We start from the raw sequence: 15,043 nt of genomic DNA, 5'->3' as shown, positions 1-15,043 counted from the left end.
TTGTATAATGACTGGAGAGTGGAGGTGACTATTGTTCTTTTTTTTAAATTACTAAAATTTTAAAATTTATTACGTGTGTGAGCACTAAAAGCACTTAAGATCTTTGGAAGATAAAATATAATAAAACTTAGTGGATCATAAAAAAATAGATGAGAAAATGTGATTGGAAAAATAGAAACCAAGCAAGGGTCATTTATCACCACCAACAAATCTCTACTAAATAGTCCTACGGTGTTGTACTTTGTGATTAATCCTTAAGAGAGTGTAAAGTCAAACTGCTTCCTGATTTCCTGTATAACTGAATAAAGAACATTAAAAATGATGGAGTTTGTCAGAACTGAATGTCTCAAAATGTGTTGAAATTCAAGGCAAAAAAATATTTATTGAGGGGCTGGGAAGGTGGCTCAATGGTAGAGCGCTTGCCTTGCATTCATGAGGCCCTGGGTTCGATTCCTCAGCACCACATAAGCAAAAAGAAAAAAGCCAGAAGTGACACTGTGGCTCAAGTGGTAGAGAGCTAGCCTTGAACTTCAAGAGCTGAGGGACAGAGTCCAGGCCAAGTTCAAGCCCCACAACCGTCCCCCCCACCCCCCACAAAAAAAAGTATTTATTGAGCCAGGCACTGGTGGCTCACACCTGTAATCCTAACTGACTCAGGGGGACAATTATAGGGAGGGAAGGGGGGCCCTCTGCCTGTGGGTGACACAGGCTGGGTCACCTGCCTATCACAATGGCCAAGTGCTGACAGCGCCAATGGCGGTCAAGTCTTGAGATCATCAGAGGATTCAGACTCTTCTGGAAAACTTGAGAGCATTAAATAAATAAACAAACTGAACTCCACTCCTGACTTCACACCCTATAGGCTATTATTCTCTGCAGACTTACACAGGGCAGGGAGGAATCTAAGTGGATATCAAGACAGGCTGTAGGCCGATGAGGCAGTGCCTGGTCTGGCGGGTTGAAAGGACAATGTCCTTTCCTGGCCGAGCCGGCAAAATGTGTCTGTGACAGGCATGGTGCCCTCCCTGCAGGTGGTCCTCCACTTCACACACACCCGCTGGCCCGAGCCCAGCGTGCCGCAACATACCCCAGGGCTGCAGACGGGACTGCAGGGGTACTCTTCAACTCCTGCACGTTCACCACTTGAGGGACAGTCTTCAAAGTGGATTCAGTCAAAGTGCTCACAGCTGTAGAGAAGAGAGAGCGGCATTAATTCCAGAGAGGATCACCAAGTCTAGCCCTGTAACTAGGATGAGAACTCACGCAGACTTATTACACGAGAAAAAGGGCTCAGCATGTGATGAGCAGAACACCGGGCCACTCCATTGTCCAAGGTCAGGGAGAGAGGCTACACGCAGCTAACCAAGCATAATAGTGCAGAGGCGGGGTTCTGGGCAGCCTTGCCACACGGCACTGGGTACTGCCACATTGCTGGTTTATCTCAGGAAAGGCCAGCAGAGCCCAACAGTTAGCAGTTTTGGCTCAGGACCTGTCTCCTTTCTTCCCCGAGAATGCATCACTGTTCTAAAATACAGCTGCTTCCGGGGGAGTTCACAGCTTTTGAGACAGACAGACAGACTGACTCAATGAATAAGATGTGGAAAACAGAGGTCAGAGAGGGAGGCAACACAGGAACACCCTGGCCGCCAATTTAGCTACCTAACTTACCCATCAACTTCTACAGTGCTTTGTGTCTCGTCTCAAGGATATTCTCCAACTAGCTGGTAAGAAAGTCCACACCCCAGCCCAGGTGAACTGCCCACAGCCCAAGTGGTCTGGTGTGTCTGCGCTGACTGTTTCCTTCCTCAGAGGAGTGACCAGAAAATCTTTACTACAACTGTACAGATTCTGCCTTCACATTCAAGATGTCTACACCTTAGAAAGCTGTGCTCTGCTTGGACAATGGAGACCACAGCACCTCCTGCTGGGCAAAACATCCCTAGATCCCATTGCCTGGCTTGGAGCTTGATCAGTACAATGCCAAGATTCTCAGTGGTAAACACACAAAGAGAACAGGAAAAACTATATGTTCTGAAAGCTCAAAGGTGCTTCTGGTGGCTCACATCTATAATCTTAGCTACTTGGGAAGCTGAGATCTGAGCATTGTGGTCCAAAGCCAGCCTAGGGAGGAAAGTCTCAAGAATCTTATCTCTAATGAGCAAAAGACTGAAAATAGAGCTATGGCTTAAGTGGCAGAGCACCAGCCTTGAGTACAAAAACTCAGGACAGCACCCAGGCTTTGAGTTCAAGCCCTAGGACCCACCAAAAACAAACAAAAAATCAAAAACTTCAAAACATTATCCTATCTGTCTTTACTTCCCAGTATCTAATAACATATCTTGAGATTTTTTAATTTTTTTTTTAGGGGGGGGTGGTTGTGGAGCTTGAACTCAGGGCCTGGGCACTGTCCCTGAGCTCTTTTGCTCAAGGATAGTGCTCTACCACTTTTAGCGATAGCACCACTTCCAGTTTCTGAGGTTAAATGGAGTCTCATGGGGACTTTTCTGTTCCAGCTGGCTTTGAACCATGATCCTCAGATCTCATCCTCCTGAGTAGCTAGGATTACAGCACGAGCCAAGAGCGCTTGGCTTCTTTTTAGCATTCTTAAAAAGGAAACTATTTGCTTCTCATTGGTTTCTCCAATTGGCACTATGGACATTTTGGGACTGGATAACCCTTTGTTGTTAACAAAGAACCTTTGTTTTTCTTCTTTTTTTTTTTTTTTTGGTTTTTGGTAGCACTCCTAGCCTGTGTCCAGTCTTCTGAGGGAGCAGTGGATGGGAGCTGCCACTGGGAACCACTGGCTTGTCCGGCTAATAGCCGGTGACAATGGAAGTCCTTGAGGCCAACTACTTGGACTGCAGAATTCTAACCTAGGGGCTGGGAAGGTGGCTCTGTGGTAGAGCGCTTGCCTTGCATGCATGAGGCCCTGGGTTTGAGTCCTCAGCACCACATAAGCAGAAAAAAGCAGGAAGTGGTACTGTGGCTCAAGTGGTAGAGCGCTAGCCTTGAGCTGAAGAGCTCAGGGACAGTGCCCAGGCCCAGAGTTCAGGCCCCACGACCGACAAAAAAAAAGAAAAAAAAAAAATTCTAACCTAGACGACTCTGGATAACTACAAACTTAAAATGTTCATGCGGAGTCGCCTGCTAACACTTCCTTCGCAGAGCTAAACTGTTAATGTTAAGGAAAATCTATTTTGAAAGCAGAGCACAGGGCTGGAGTGAGCTTCTGCTGCTTACTGACTGCAGCTTCATTTTCTGACTCTGATGCTACTGAAACACAAAATGGACACACTGGTAGGGTGGCTGGGTCTTTGAGACACTATCGAGGAGATGGTGCTAGTGTAACCACATGGTCTAAATTCAGAAACTGTTAGGAGCCGGACTCCAGTGGCTCACATCTATAATCCTAGCGAGGCAGAAGGCTGATAGGAACACATTTCAAAGCCAGCCTTGGCAGGGAAGTCTGTGAAAATCTAATCTCCAATTAAACATCAAAAAAGCTGCAACTGGAGCTGTGATTTAAGTGGTAGAGCACTAGCACTAGCTCAGGGACAGTGCCCAGGCTCTGAAATCAAACCCCAGGACTGGCACACAAAAAAATTAAGAAACTGTTTAGGACTCAAAACAAACACCATTCAAAAGCAGGAACTTACCATCATCATCTAAAAGCTCACTGTCTTCGCACTTAACTGAAGGTGGCAGATCTAACACCTCCCCTCAAAAGGAAAGGAGTTCAAACATAGCTTGTCTCCGAGGGGCTCTTTTCCTATAGGATGAAGGTGGTCACACTACACCCCTCTCTTGAGCCACACAGAAGACTGCCAGTTGTTCCCTGCCACTTGCTGTCCCGGCTGCAACTCGGACGGCTCACAGCCAGTGTGCCACAGGTTGGGGGGCACAGTTTTTACCTGGCGCCTGACTGGCCATCTGGCGTCTCAGGGCTGCAGCGGCAGCCGCCTGGGGGGCAGCAATGGGGTGGGAAGGGCCGGGGGCGCCGTGCTTCACAGTTTTCGTCGCCAGCATCGTGCTGTCTGCCCCCTGAGGAATGATTTTGCTGGTGGATGTAGACACTGAGGGCAAAGGAACATATGTGAAGTGAGACGGGCTAGGGGAAGGGAGCACAGCAAAGTTAAATGGTCAGGTCTCCATGGTGGCCTACAGGGACTATGCTAAAATCATTCTTAAGCTCTCACAGTAAACGAACAGGCTGGTACCTGAAACTTATTGACACTGGACACAGTGTGCCTGCTCATCTCCATCCACTATCAGCTGAACACTTGACACACTCATGTCCTCTGTGACTGACAGGAGATATTTTTCCTATCTGTACCAGGGTTGCTGGATATTCACCATTGTGGATCCGACAAAATTATCAAGACAGGCAGGGCAGCTGTGAGAATACGAGAAGCGCATGTGTCTGTCCTGTCACACACCAGAGGATTTTACTGCAGCTTTGACCAAAGCCCTGATCACCGCTTAGCTTGCACGCAGAGCCCACCAGTGCACTGAGAGAGCCGGTGCACAGGAAGGCTGCGTCATGAGCAACTCTGAACAGCACTGCAATTGGTGCTTTTGGGGAGGAATGTACTAAAGGCTGGAGTGAGCTGGATTTGAAAGGCCAGAGTATGGATATTGCTCCACAGTATAGCTGGTGCAGAGCACAATGCCAGGGAAGCTGTTACTCTTCACAGTGGCCTACCTGCATCTTTCTGGGTGGAAATCACTCTTCCACATTCAGATGAAATGAGCTGGGGCATTCCTAGTGTAACTATCTAAGACCCAGAGATCCTGTGGTAGTCCGAAACCTACCAGGGAAGAACACTTCCTGTCTCTGTTGCTGACTTACTGGAAGTTCCCATGGCGACAGGGGAGGCGCCATGGGCCAGATGAGACTTGGCAAAAGGAGTCATCTGGGGCAAGAGGCTGGGCTGGATAGAAGGGGTGCGGACCACGGGCGCATGCCGAGGGACCTGGACCACCGCCTCCTCGTCCTTGCAGAGCACCCGGGCATCTTCGCTCTCCAGAGACTGGGAGATGGAGGAGGTCGAGCTCACTTCATCCAAGTCTTCATAGTATCTCTGAGACAGGAAGGCTGAGCGAGACAGGCTGGCTATAGAAACCCAACAAAGCATAAGTTAGACAACCCATAGGATGTCTAAGAGCTATGTCGTCTTTCCTGGAGCCAATTTAATTATTCCTGGGAGCTAAGCTAGAGACAATAAGAATATCCTAACTGTCAAAGAAAAGTATATGAAAAAGTAAGATGAACGCTGACAGCCAGGAGCTCATGCCTGTCATCCCAGCCACTCAGGAGGCTGAGATGTGAAGATCATGGTTCGAAGCCAGCCCAGGTAGGAATGTTTGTGAGACCCTTATCTCCAATGAACCACCAAAAAAGCAGGAAGTGGAGCTGTGGCTGAAGTGGTAGAGCGCTAGCTTTGTTGTTGTGTTTGGCCAGTCATGGGGCCTGAACTCTGGGCCTGGGCACTGTCCTTCACCTCTTCAGCTCAAGGCCAGCGCTGTACCACTCGAGCCATAGCGCCACTTCTGGCTTTTTCTGCTTATGTGGTGCTGAAGAATCGAACCCAGGGCCTCATGCATGCAAGGCAAGCACTCTACCACTGAGCCACTTTCCCAGCCCAAGCGCTAGCTTTGAGCACAAAAGTTCAAGGACATCACTCAGGCCCTGAGTTCAAGCCCCAAGACTGGCCAAAAAAAAAAAAGAGAGATGAATTTCCTGCTGCTGGAAAAATATGGGGGCTGTCAGCTCACTGGTAGAGAAAGAATTGGAGGGAAGCAGCAGGGTGGAGTCACACTGCTGCCGGAGTGTCCCCACAGCCACCCAGCCCTGAGTCCAACAACCCAATGACTCTTCAGACTCAACCAGGCTTACAAACACACATTCAATCCTAGCCTGTTCTCTTGCTTGGTTTTTCCCCCTCCTTTAAATTATGAAGTCAGACTTTAGGGCATATTACTTTCTACCACAGGGAAGGGGGGGGGGGGAGAAAGAAAATACATAACCAAAATTCAGAGGGCAGAGATGTGACTGATATCCAGAGATGTGCGCGAGAGAAGCAAGCCTGTGCGCTGCTGCCTGCAGAGGAGGGGTGAGGGGCGACCACAGAGACAAGCGGCTCATCCCACCACCAGAGGGACTGTGTTCTGCCAAAACTTTAATGATTTGGAGGTGGTATTTTCTCCAGAGCCTCCAGGTGTGAGATCAGCCTGGCTAAAACCTTGATCAGGTGAATCTGTACCAGCCTTCAATCATAATCCTCTGGCTCTCCACCTCCGGGGTACTGGGGATCACAGGAGTGAGTCTGGATGCATGGTGGCATGGGTCCACCTTTGTACCCGTGTGTGGAAGCTCATGAGTCAACCTAGCAGTATGTCAAGAGCTATCCTGCACGTGTGACAGGTACATACGCGTGCTCATTGTGTTCTTGCAAGTGGAGGTTTCAGTTTTTCCAAAATAATAAGTAAAAGACAGGAACAAAAGGTGAAATAATAATCAGTAAAGGCCTAACTGTCACACATCTGTGGGGAGAAAAGATGTGGGAGCAGCAATGCAGTTTCTAACTCTGGGTCACAGGGTCTCTGGTCATGTATTCTCCACAAAATATGCATTACATTTCATAATTCTAAAAATAAAAATGTTTAAACGATGGGAATAGAGCTATGTGCTAAGTGGCAGAATGCTAGCCTTGAGCAAAAAAGCTAAGTGAGAGAAAGTATGAGGCCCAGTACCGGTACCTTGCACGTGCATACACAGATGTGTGTGTGCAACACATACACACACACACACTCAAGCATACACATATGAGAAAAGCAAGCTGTAGAGGAATCAGTTGTAGGAAAAAAGCCACAATTTCATTAAGAAAACCAACGGTGAATGCACAATCTACCATTTACCACAGGTAGCCACAGGGACCTGGGACCAGCTCAAGGTGACCCTGCTGCTACCCTGAGGCCTTCTCTGGAATGCAGCAGGTCCATCCTGTGCAGCCGAGGCCCTGTATGCCACCAAAAGTTGACACCCTGACCTCAGGGGGCTCTCTGAGTGGTGCATGGGCAGTGGAGGCTGTCCTAGTTGGGCAGATCCCTCTTGCATGTGAAGGAAAAGGAAGTCCACACTGTGGCAGGGCCTGCACTCCCAGATCTGGGGATGTACCCAGCGCACACTGCCCTAACAGAATGCTTATTCCCATCACAGTGATGTGGCTCTGACACTTGCAGCTGAAACATAAATGGTGAGTTCTGTGCTAAGGACAAGCCATTCAAGTCCTCTCCTACCTATCACAGAAAAGCAGCTGTGAACACAAAAGCAGAGCAAGCGTGAGGCCCTGAGTCCTAGCACAAAAAAGATAAAGCCTTGTTTCTCTCCAATACAGTACAACACAACTCAATGCCACACAGGAGTGGGAAAGGCTGTGGGAAAGGCTGCTCATCACTGCTGGCTTTGTGGGTGGGGCCGGCAGAGAGCAGGGCAGAGCTCAAACAGCTACTGTGCGTTGCTTGCCACAGAAAATGATGCCGCCACTTGCTGCAGTGTCTCCAAGGAGACCAAATGGTGATCCCCTATCACACCCAGAGCCACACCCCCACACCACGTCCTTCATGGTTCTAACTAAAAATGTTACCTGGAGCTGTGGACCTCACAGGTGGGGTCTTCCTCTTGGCCAAGAAGTTTCTCAACTGGGCCTGTTTCACTGGGGACAGTTTAGCTGAAAGAAATTCATGAATCTATAAATGCTTATGGCTCAGCATTTTTTTTTTTTTTTTGGGTCCGGTCGTGGGGCCTGAACTCTGGGCCTGGGTGCGCTGTCCCTCAGCTCTTCAGCTCAAGGCTAGCGCTCTACCACTTGAGCCACAGCACCACTTCCAGCTTTTTTCTTTTTGCTTATGTGGTGCTGAGGAATCGAACCCAGGGCCTCAGGCATGCAAGGCAAGCGCTGTACCGCTGAGCCACCTTCTCAGCTTTTTTTTTCCCCCAGTTGTGGGGCTTGAACTCAGGAACTGGGAGCTGTCGCTGAGCCTCTGTGCTCAAGGCTAGCACTCTACCACTTGAGCCACAGAACCACTTCAGGTTTTTGAGTGGTTAATTGGAGATGAGTGTCTTACAAGGAATTTTCAGCATGAGCTGGCCATGATCCTCAGATCTCAGCCTCCTGAGTAGCCAGGATTACAGGCGTGAGCCACCAGTGCCCCACTCAGCTTTTAAGATGTGAGTAGCTGAATGAGAATGTGCATCCAGGAGAGGGGAAGATGCATTTACCTGGTACTCTGGGCCAAGGCTTGGAGTGAGATTCGAGGGTGGTTTTTAGCAAAGCATTGCGCAGGCTTTCCAGATCACTGTCAAAACTGAGATAGAACAGCATTACAAATCAACCCACTATAGGCCGAGAAACCTGAGGCTATGTGGGGTACATGACCCTCCTACATTTAAGTGCAAGCGACAAGGGCACATTCAATATTTAAACATGCCATCTGATCAACTTGTGTAAATGGAGAGGTGGACAGCTCAGTACTGTACACCACTCCACACTGTGGCATTCTAGTGGACAGGGACTGAAACCCACTCAGGGCCGGGGGAACACGAAGCCACTTTGGTGACCTCAAGGGCAAACAGCCTAACTACAAAGACCTGAAATTCCCTCCCACAAGCAGAATGGCAAATGTGAGCCTCTCAGACAAAGCAGTCCACTAACCCTGGTAGCAAACTGGCAATATAACAACACTATTGCTATAGTAACCACTGTGGCCTATTGAGCACTGTGTCATCAGGCTCACTGCTTAGGTGGATTCCACACCTAACTCCTAGGCAGCCTAGTGTCAGCTGCATTTTCCATCCAAGGAAGCAAGGTGCAGAGGGATAAAGGACCTGACAGCCCAGCTTCGTCAGAGCTCACTTTCAAGCCTGCATGTGGAACCACACCAAGTCCACCGCAGGCTGCTCCCAGGTCTTTACTCATGTGTTTCCCCTATCAGGTGGACTGCTCTGCTCTAAGCCCTGCACACCTGTCAGTGCTGCTCTGCGTGGGAAGGGCAGAGGGCAGGCTCCAGGAGGATGTCTGTTTATAAAGGCGGAGCTGCTGGAGGCTGTCCACCAGGTGATTCAGCCGCTTTCTCTGTTGGTTGATAATTTCCCGATTGTTGGCCAGTGTGTTGAACAGTGTTTCTCGCTCTGGCACGAGCAGGCGCCTGCTGGCAGAATTACACATGAACAACTCAAGTAAAGAAACCCACTAGACTCCCCAATAGGACTACAATTTTAACAGTGAAAAACACTGCTAGAAAAGAAATGTCCAGGGCTGGGAAGGTGATCAATGGTAGAGTGCTTGCCTTGCATGCATGAGGCCCTGGGTTCCATTCCTTAGCACCACATAAGCAGAAAAAGCTAGAAGTGGCACTGTGGCTCAAGTGGTAGAGCACTAGCCTTGAGCTGAAGAGCTGAGGGAGTGCCCAGGCCCAGAGTTCAAGCCCCACGACTGACAAAGAAAAGAACAAAGAGCCGGGCGCTGGTGGCTCACGCCTGTAATCCTAGCTACTCAGGAGGCTGAGAACTGAGGATCACGGTTCAAAGCCAGCCCGGGCAGGAGAGACCGAGAGACTCCTATCTCCAATAAACCACCAGAAAACCGGAAGTGGCGCTGTAGCTCAAGTGGTAGAGCGCTCGCCTTGAGCTGAAGAACTGAGGGACAGCGCCCAGGTCCAGAGTTCAAGCCCCACGACCAACAACAACAACAAAAAAAAGAACAAAGAAAAAAAGAAAGAAAGAAAAGAAGTGGCCAGAAGGTATTAGAAAGCAGAAGAGGGATGGAAGGCCAATGGAGAGGAAGCATGGGGAAAAGAGCTTAGGCTACACAGGCTGCACTTGTAGCAGAGAACAGCCTGTCTTTTTTTTTTTTTTTTAGCTTAACTGGAAAAGCTCAAGTGAGAGCTCAAGGCCCCAAGTTCAAGCACCAGTATTAGCACATAAAAAAAAAAAAAAAGAAAAAAACAGAAAACAGCACACATTTGAGGATGTGAACTACAGAAAGGGAGATGAGAGCATCTGGAGAAACCACAAAGGAAAAGAGAGCTGGCTACCCTGGCCTTGTGCACTTTGGTGCAAGCCTATTGCTAACAAGCAGGGCAGAATGCCCCCACAACCAGCTGAGGGCACATTGTTGGGGGGGGGAAGAGGGAGGCAGGAGGACAACACACACCAATGAACAGGAATACCAACTAGCACTGTGGGCTGGGACATCTCCAATGGGAGGACAAGAGTGGGGGAGAGCTCACCCTAACTCCGTACCTCTGCTCCCCTGACAGGCTCTTTGGTGTTTTCCTCATTTCATCACTTCTGCCGATTAGGATATAAGTACATTCTAGTTCTGCCCCATGATCTCACAGCCTTGTAAATAAGCAAAAAGACCAGATAGCAGGGGCTGAGCACGGGTGGCTCATGCCTATAACCTAAGCTACTCATGAGGCTGAGATCTAAGCATGGCTCAAAGCCAGCCTGGGCAGGAAAACCTATGAGACTCTTACCTCCACTAAACTACCAAAAAGCCAGAGTGGGGCTGGGCTCAAGTGGTAGAGTGCTAGCCTCGAGCAAAAGAAGCTCAGGGGGCTGGGAAGGTGGCTCAGTGGTAGAGCGCTTGCCTTGCATGCTCAAGGCCCTGGGTTCGATTCCTCAGCACCACATAAGAAAAAAGCCGGAAGTGGCGCTGTGGCTCAAGTGGTAGAGTGCTAGCCTTAAGCTGAAGAGCTGAGGGACAGTGCCCAGACCCAGAGTTCAGGCTCCACGACCGGACCCCCCCCCCCCAAAAAAAAAGAAGCTCAGGGACATGGCCCAGGACCTGAGTTAAAGACCCAGTTCCGGCAATAAACCAACAAAAAAGGTTAAAAGAGTATGTGTCTCTCAAGTGATAAAGCACCTGCCTAGCAAGAAGCAGAAAAGAAAAAAAAAAAAAAGACAATTTGGAATATTCAGACAAGTAGGAAATCTGAATATATCAATAAATGGATATGCAGTAATACTCGCAGATTCTTCCATGTCCCATGTCTGCGTCTCCGCATTGAGATCACCCTAAATGCCTTTTTATTATCTTATAGTATTTGACATGCTATGTCTAATAATGAGTAATGTAATTATAGTTTCTATATTTTATGTAACCTAAAAACATTTCCTGTAAATCCCAGCCCTTCAGGTAACGAGGTTGGGTGTTTACGCCATGGGAAATGGTGGGGCACTGTGGATCTGTGCGCAGGCGTGGGGAGTGAGCGCTATGACAGAGGCCGTGCTGCTGGGTCTCTCTAGCAGCTCCTAACACAGTAACGCTCTGCCTACACCGTGTGGGAGATGAGAAACCGTGCTCACTTTTGTTTTCTCTTTTGTTCCAGATGCCGATCCCACTCCAAGTCTAGAACATCGTTCACATCCTGAACCGCAAATTTTACGTATTGATGAAGGCGCCGAATTTCCTACAAGAAAAAAAAAATTAGGTAACACATCTTTCTAGTAGTGGCTTGAGGGAAGATATATCAAAACAGTCAAAATAATTTTGCGGTATTTCTATAGTGAGAACAGTTATAACAAGGAAAACAAAACAGGTCTCAATACAGTCATTAAAACCTTATTATAAGCTACACACTGGTAGCTCACATCTGTAATCCTTAGCTACTCAGGAGGCTGAGATCTGAAGATCACAGCTCAAAGCCAGCATGGGGCCGGAAAATCCATGAGACTCTTTTATCTCCAATGAAACACCAAAGAACAGGAAGTGGAGGTGGGGCTCAAGTGGTAGAGCACTAGCTTTGAGCAAAAAAAAAGCTAAGGGACAGCACCCAGACCCTGAATTTAAGACCCAGCACCAGCACAAAAAAAACAAAAGAACATTAAGTTGAAAAGTGTGTCATTGTCTTTGCCACTGGTAAGGAATTTTATGAAGTGTGTGATATATCATTAGTAGAAAATCAACAGCCCAGGCTGGGAAGGTGGCTCAGTGGTAGAGCGCTTGCCTTGCATGCATGAGGCCCTGGGTTCGATTCCTCAGCACCACATAAGCAAAAAGAAAAAAGCCGGAAGTGGTGCTGTGGCTCAAGTGGTAGAGCGCTAGCCTTGAGCTGAAGAGCTGAGGGACAGCGCCCAGGCCCAGAGTACAGGCCCCATGACTGGACCCCCCCCCCCAAAAAAAAAAAAAGAGAGAAAGAAAATCAACAGCTCTCTAAGGGGCTATCATCCAACTCTACACCTTAAGACATGGAAAGGACTGGGGGTGTGGCTCCAGTGGCACATGCACTTGACTGACAAGTGAGAGGCCGAACAAATGGAAGGCCAGCAGAGGGTGCTGTGTCACTTGTCCTACCTGGAGCTGAGCCTCACTCTTGGGATCCAGAGGCCTTTTGTAGAGGAGGTGGAGATATCCAGAGTCGTGATTTCGTCCATTCTGTTCTCTGGCTTCTTCCACACCAGCAAATCCTTCCAGCAAAGTTGTCTTCAATGTACTTATGTCTCCATGGAGAGACTAGAAAGGAGATCAGGATGTGTGGACACAGAAGCTGACTTTTCAAACAATAAAACCTCTCTGTGTAGATTAAGAAAGGAGTTTCTTAAATATTTAACCTGATGAATCCTCTGAGGAGAGAAAGAAGTCATTCCTTGGAAAGAAAGGTGCTCAGGCATTTATTAAAACTGTTTTTTGTGTGTGATTAGGAAACAAAAATCACAGAAGTGATTTTGGACACTTAAGTAAGACCAGGCCTCAAAGTACCTATAACCCCATTCCCTGAAGACAATCATTGCTCACGCCTGAGACCTTTCTTTTCCTAAGCATTATTATTTAAGTCCAGAATAGTCCAAAATGGGATCCTGGCATATCAGTGCTAAATAGGGCTTTTCAGAAAATGCTTTTACTGGGGCTGGGAAGATGGCTTGGTGGTAGAATGTGTGCTTAGCATGCATGAAGCCCTGGGTTCTATTCCACAGTACCACATAAACAGAAAAAGCTGGAAGTGGAGCTGTGGCTCAAGTGGTAGAGTGCTGCTAGCCTTGAGAAAAGCAGCTCAGGGACAGTGTCCAGGCCCTGAGTTCAGGCCCCAGGACTGCCAAAAAAAAAAAAAAATAGTTTTTACCTGTCTAAGCCTCCTTCTAATGGCATGAAAAATGAGGAGGGAAAAGTATACTGTATACAACAAAGATGTAAGGATAATCCAGGTGAAAGCGTGGTAAGTACTAAGTAGAAACAGCAGTTACAGTAAATGAATACTTGATATTTTTATATTGCATATGCTTTTTTAAAAAATCTGAGGGGCTGGGAAGGTAGCTCAGCGGTAGAGTGCATGCCTTGCAAGCATGAGGCCCTGGGTTCAATTCCTCAGCACCACATAAACAGAAAAAGCCGGAAGTGGTGCTGTGGCTCCAGTGGTAGAGGGCTAGCCTTGAGCTGAAGAGCTGAGGGACAGCGCCCAGGCCCAGAGTTCAGGCCCCATGACTGGCAAAAAAAAAAAAAAAAAAAAAAAAATAAATCTGACACTATGAAACAAAATTTCAAATATACCTAAAGGGCCAATTCAAGTATTCATGCCTATAATTCTACTTGATTGAGAGGCTGAGATCTGGAAGATCATAGTTCAAAGCTAGTCTGGGGAGAAAAGTTCATGAGACTCCATCTTCAATTAATCAACTAGCAAAAAGCAGATGTAGAGCCTTGGCTCAAATGGTAATATACCAACTTGTGAGCAAATAAGCCAGCTAAGAGCATGAGGTTCCAAGTTCAAATCCCAGTATAGCGCCCCCCCCACAAAAAGTTACATTAAATGAAAGATGGTAAACTTTTATGGAATCCTAAATATATTAAAGGAGTAGAGATCATTACTCCACTTCACACATGAGGAAACTGAAACAGAGCAGTAGGCTGACTCCTAGAGGAGTATCTGATTTGTCATTAACCCTGACGGAACAGCTGAATCCAGGCACTCTCCGGTCAACTACTCAGCACACAACCACAGCAGTAGGGGCCACAGGAAGACCAACAGCCTTGGAATAACAGGAGAACAATTCTATTTTTTGGTCGGTTGTGGGGCTTGAACTCTGGACCTGGGCACTGTCCCTCAGCTCTTCAGCTCAAGGCTAGCGCTCTATCACTTGAGCCACAGCACCACTTCCAGTTTTCTGTGGTTTATTGGAGAGAAGAGTCTCACAGACATTCCTGCCTGGGCTGGCTTTGAACTGTGATCTTCAGATCTCAGCCTCCTTAGTAGTTAGGACAGGCTTGAGCCACCGGCGCCGGCTGGAGAACAATTCTAAAAGTACAGTTCTACCTAGGACCAAAGACCCACAAAGACAAACCTCTGTGGTTTCCTTAATCTCCAGCAGGAAGGTGTGCAGGTCATCTGACTCTGTCCGCAGCAGCTTCATCTCTTCCACAGTGCCCACCTGGAAACAGGCTTTGGAAGTCCGGGCCTTCAACTCTTCTAGCTCCTTCTGGAAGTGGGCGATCTGCAGGAGCCAATAAAGAAATGACTCTCTGAGTGCACAACTCCTGGAGCAGGCCAGGTCCCAGTGTGGAATCCGTTTCTACCTCCTCTCCGATTCCAGCCATCACAGGATCTGACTCTTTCCACTGATGTCCTTGCTTTTCTGTGACAGGAGGCTGAAGGGACTTCACCTGAAATGGAAGGTAAGTGTTTACAACTCGATCCTGTACCACAAGTTATGGCTAGAGGCCATCACATGAGTATCTATCACCATGAATAGTGTTCTCATAAGAGCCCTTCATTTGTCACTCAGGCTGAGTACCAGGTCTGCTGTGCATAAAATATTCCACACAGTGAAGAAAGGTACAGGAGTACAGGACAGACATGTCCCAGTGCTCGGGGATGTACTGACACATCACACTAAACATCACACTAAACAAAACAGACAGCCATTAAGACAACATGTTGGACGGACACTGGTGGCTCACACCTGTAATCCTAGTTACTCAGAAGGCTAAGATCTGAGGATCACGATTTGAAGCCAGCCTGTAGAAAAGCTTGTGAGACTTATCTC

The 15,043-nt window shown here is 47.9% G+C and overlaps 1 protein-coding gene across 6 annotated transcripts in view; it reads right to left on the bottom strand.

Moving 5' to 3' along the window:
• Nup214 (nucleoporin 214) overlaps nucleotides 1–15,043 on the bottom strand; it is a 70,712-nt gene that overhangs the window by 37,101 nt on the left and 18,568 nt on the right. For 3 of the 6 annotated variants that reach the window (XM_070014858.1, XM_070014862.1, XM_070014861.1), the window contains exons 15-24: nucleotides 14,574–14,660; nucleotides 14,342–14,491; nucleotides 12,360–12,518; nucleotides 11,372–11,475; nucleotides 9,025–9,210; nucleotides 8,282–8,367; nucleotides 7,647–7,730; nucleotides 4,850–5,113; nucleotides 3,912–4,073; nucleotides 1,088–1,187 (exon numbers count right to left, since the gene is read on the bottom strand). In XM_070014858.1, the coding sequence (XP_069870959.1) occupies nucleotides 1,088–1,187; nucleotides 3,912–4,073; nucleotides 4,850–5,113; nucleotides 7,647–7,730; nucleotides 8,282–8,367; nucleotides 9,025–9,210; nucleotides 11,372–11,475; nucleotides 12,360–12,518; nucleotides 14,342–14,491; nucleotides 14,574–14,660 (1,382 nt within the window). The remainder of the gene's footprint in view (nucleotides 1–1,087; nucleotides 1,188–3,911; nucleotides 4,074–4,849; nucleotides 5,114–7,646; nucleotides 7,731–8,281; nucleotides 8,368–9,024; nucleotides 9,211–11,371; nucleotides 11,476–12,359; nucleotides 12,519–14,341; nucleotides 14,492–14,573; nucleotides 14,661–15,043) is intronic. The other 3 variants (XM_070014864.1, XM_070014859.1, XM_070014863.1) reach the window with 1 other exon arrangement.

The sequence above is a fragment of the Dipodomys merriami genome, unplaced genomic scaffold (assembly GCF_024711535.1).
Source record: "Dipodomys merriami isolate MVZ:Mamm:240054 unplaced genomic scaffold, mDipMer1.0.p SCAF_11, whole genome shotgun sequence".
NCBI lineage: Eukaryota > Metazoa > Chordata > Mammalia > Rodentia > Heteromyidae > Dipodomys > Dipodomys merriami.
The sequence above is the reverse complement of the archived record's forward strand: the minus strand, read 5'-3'. Positions and strand labels throughout refer to the sequence as shown.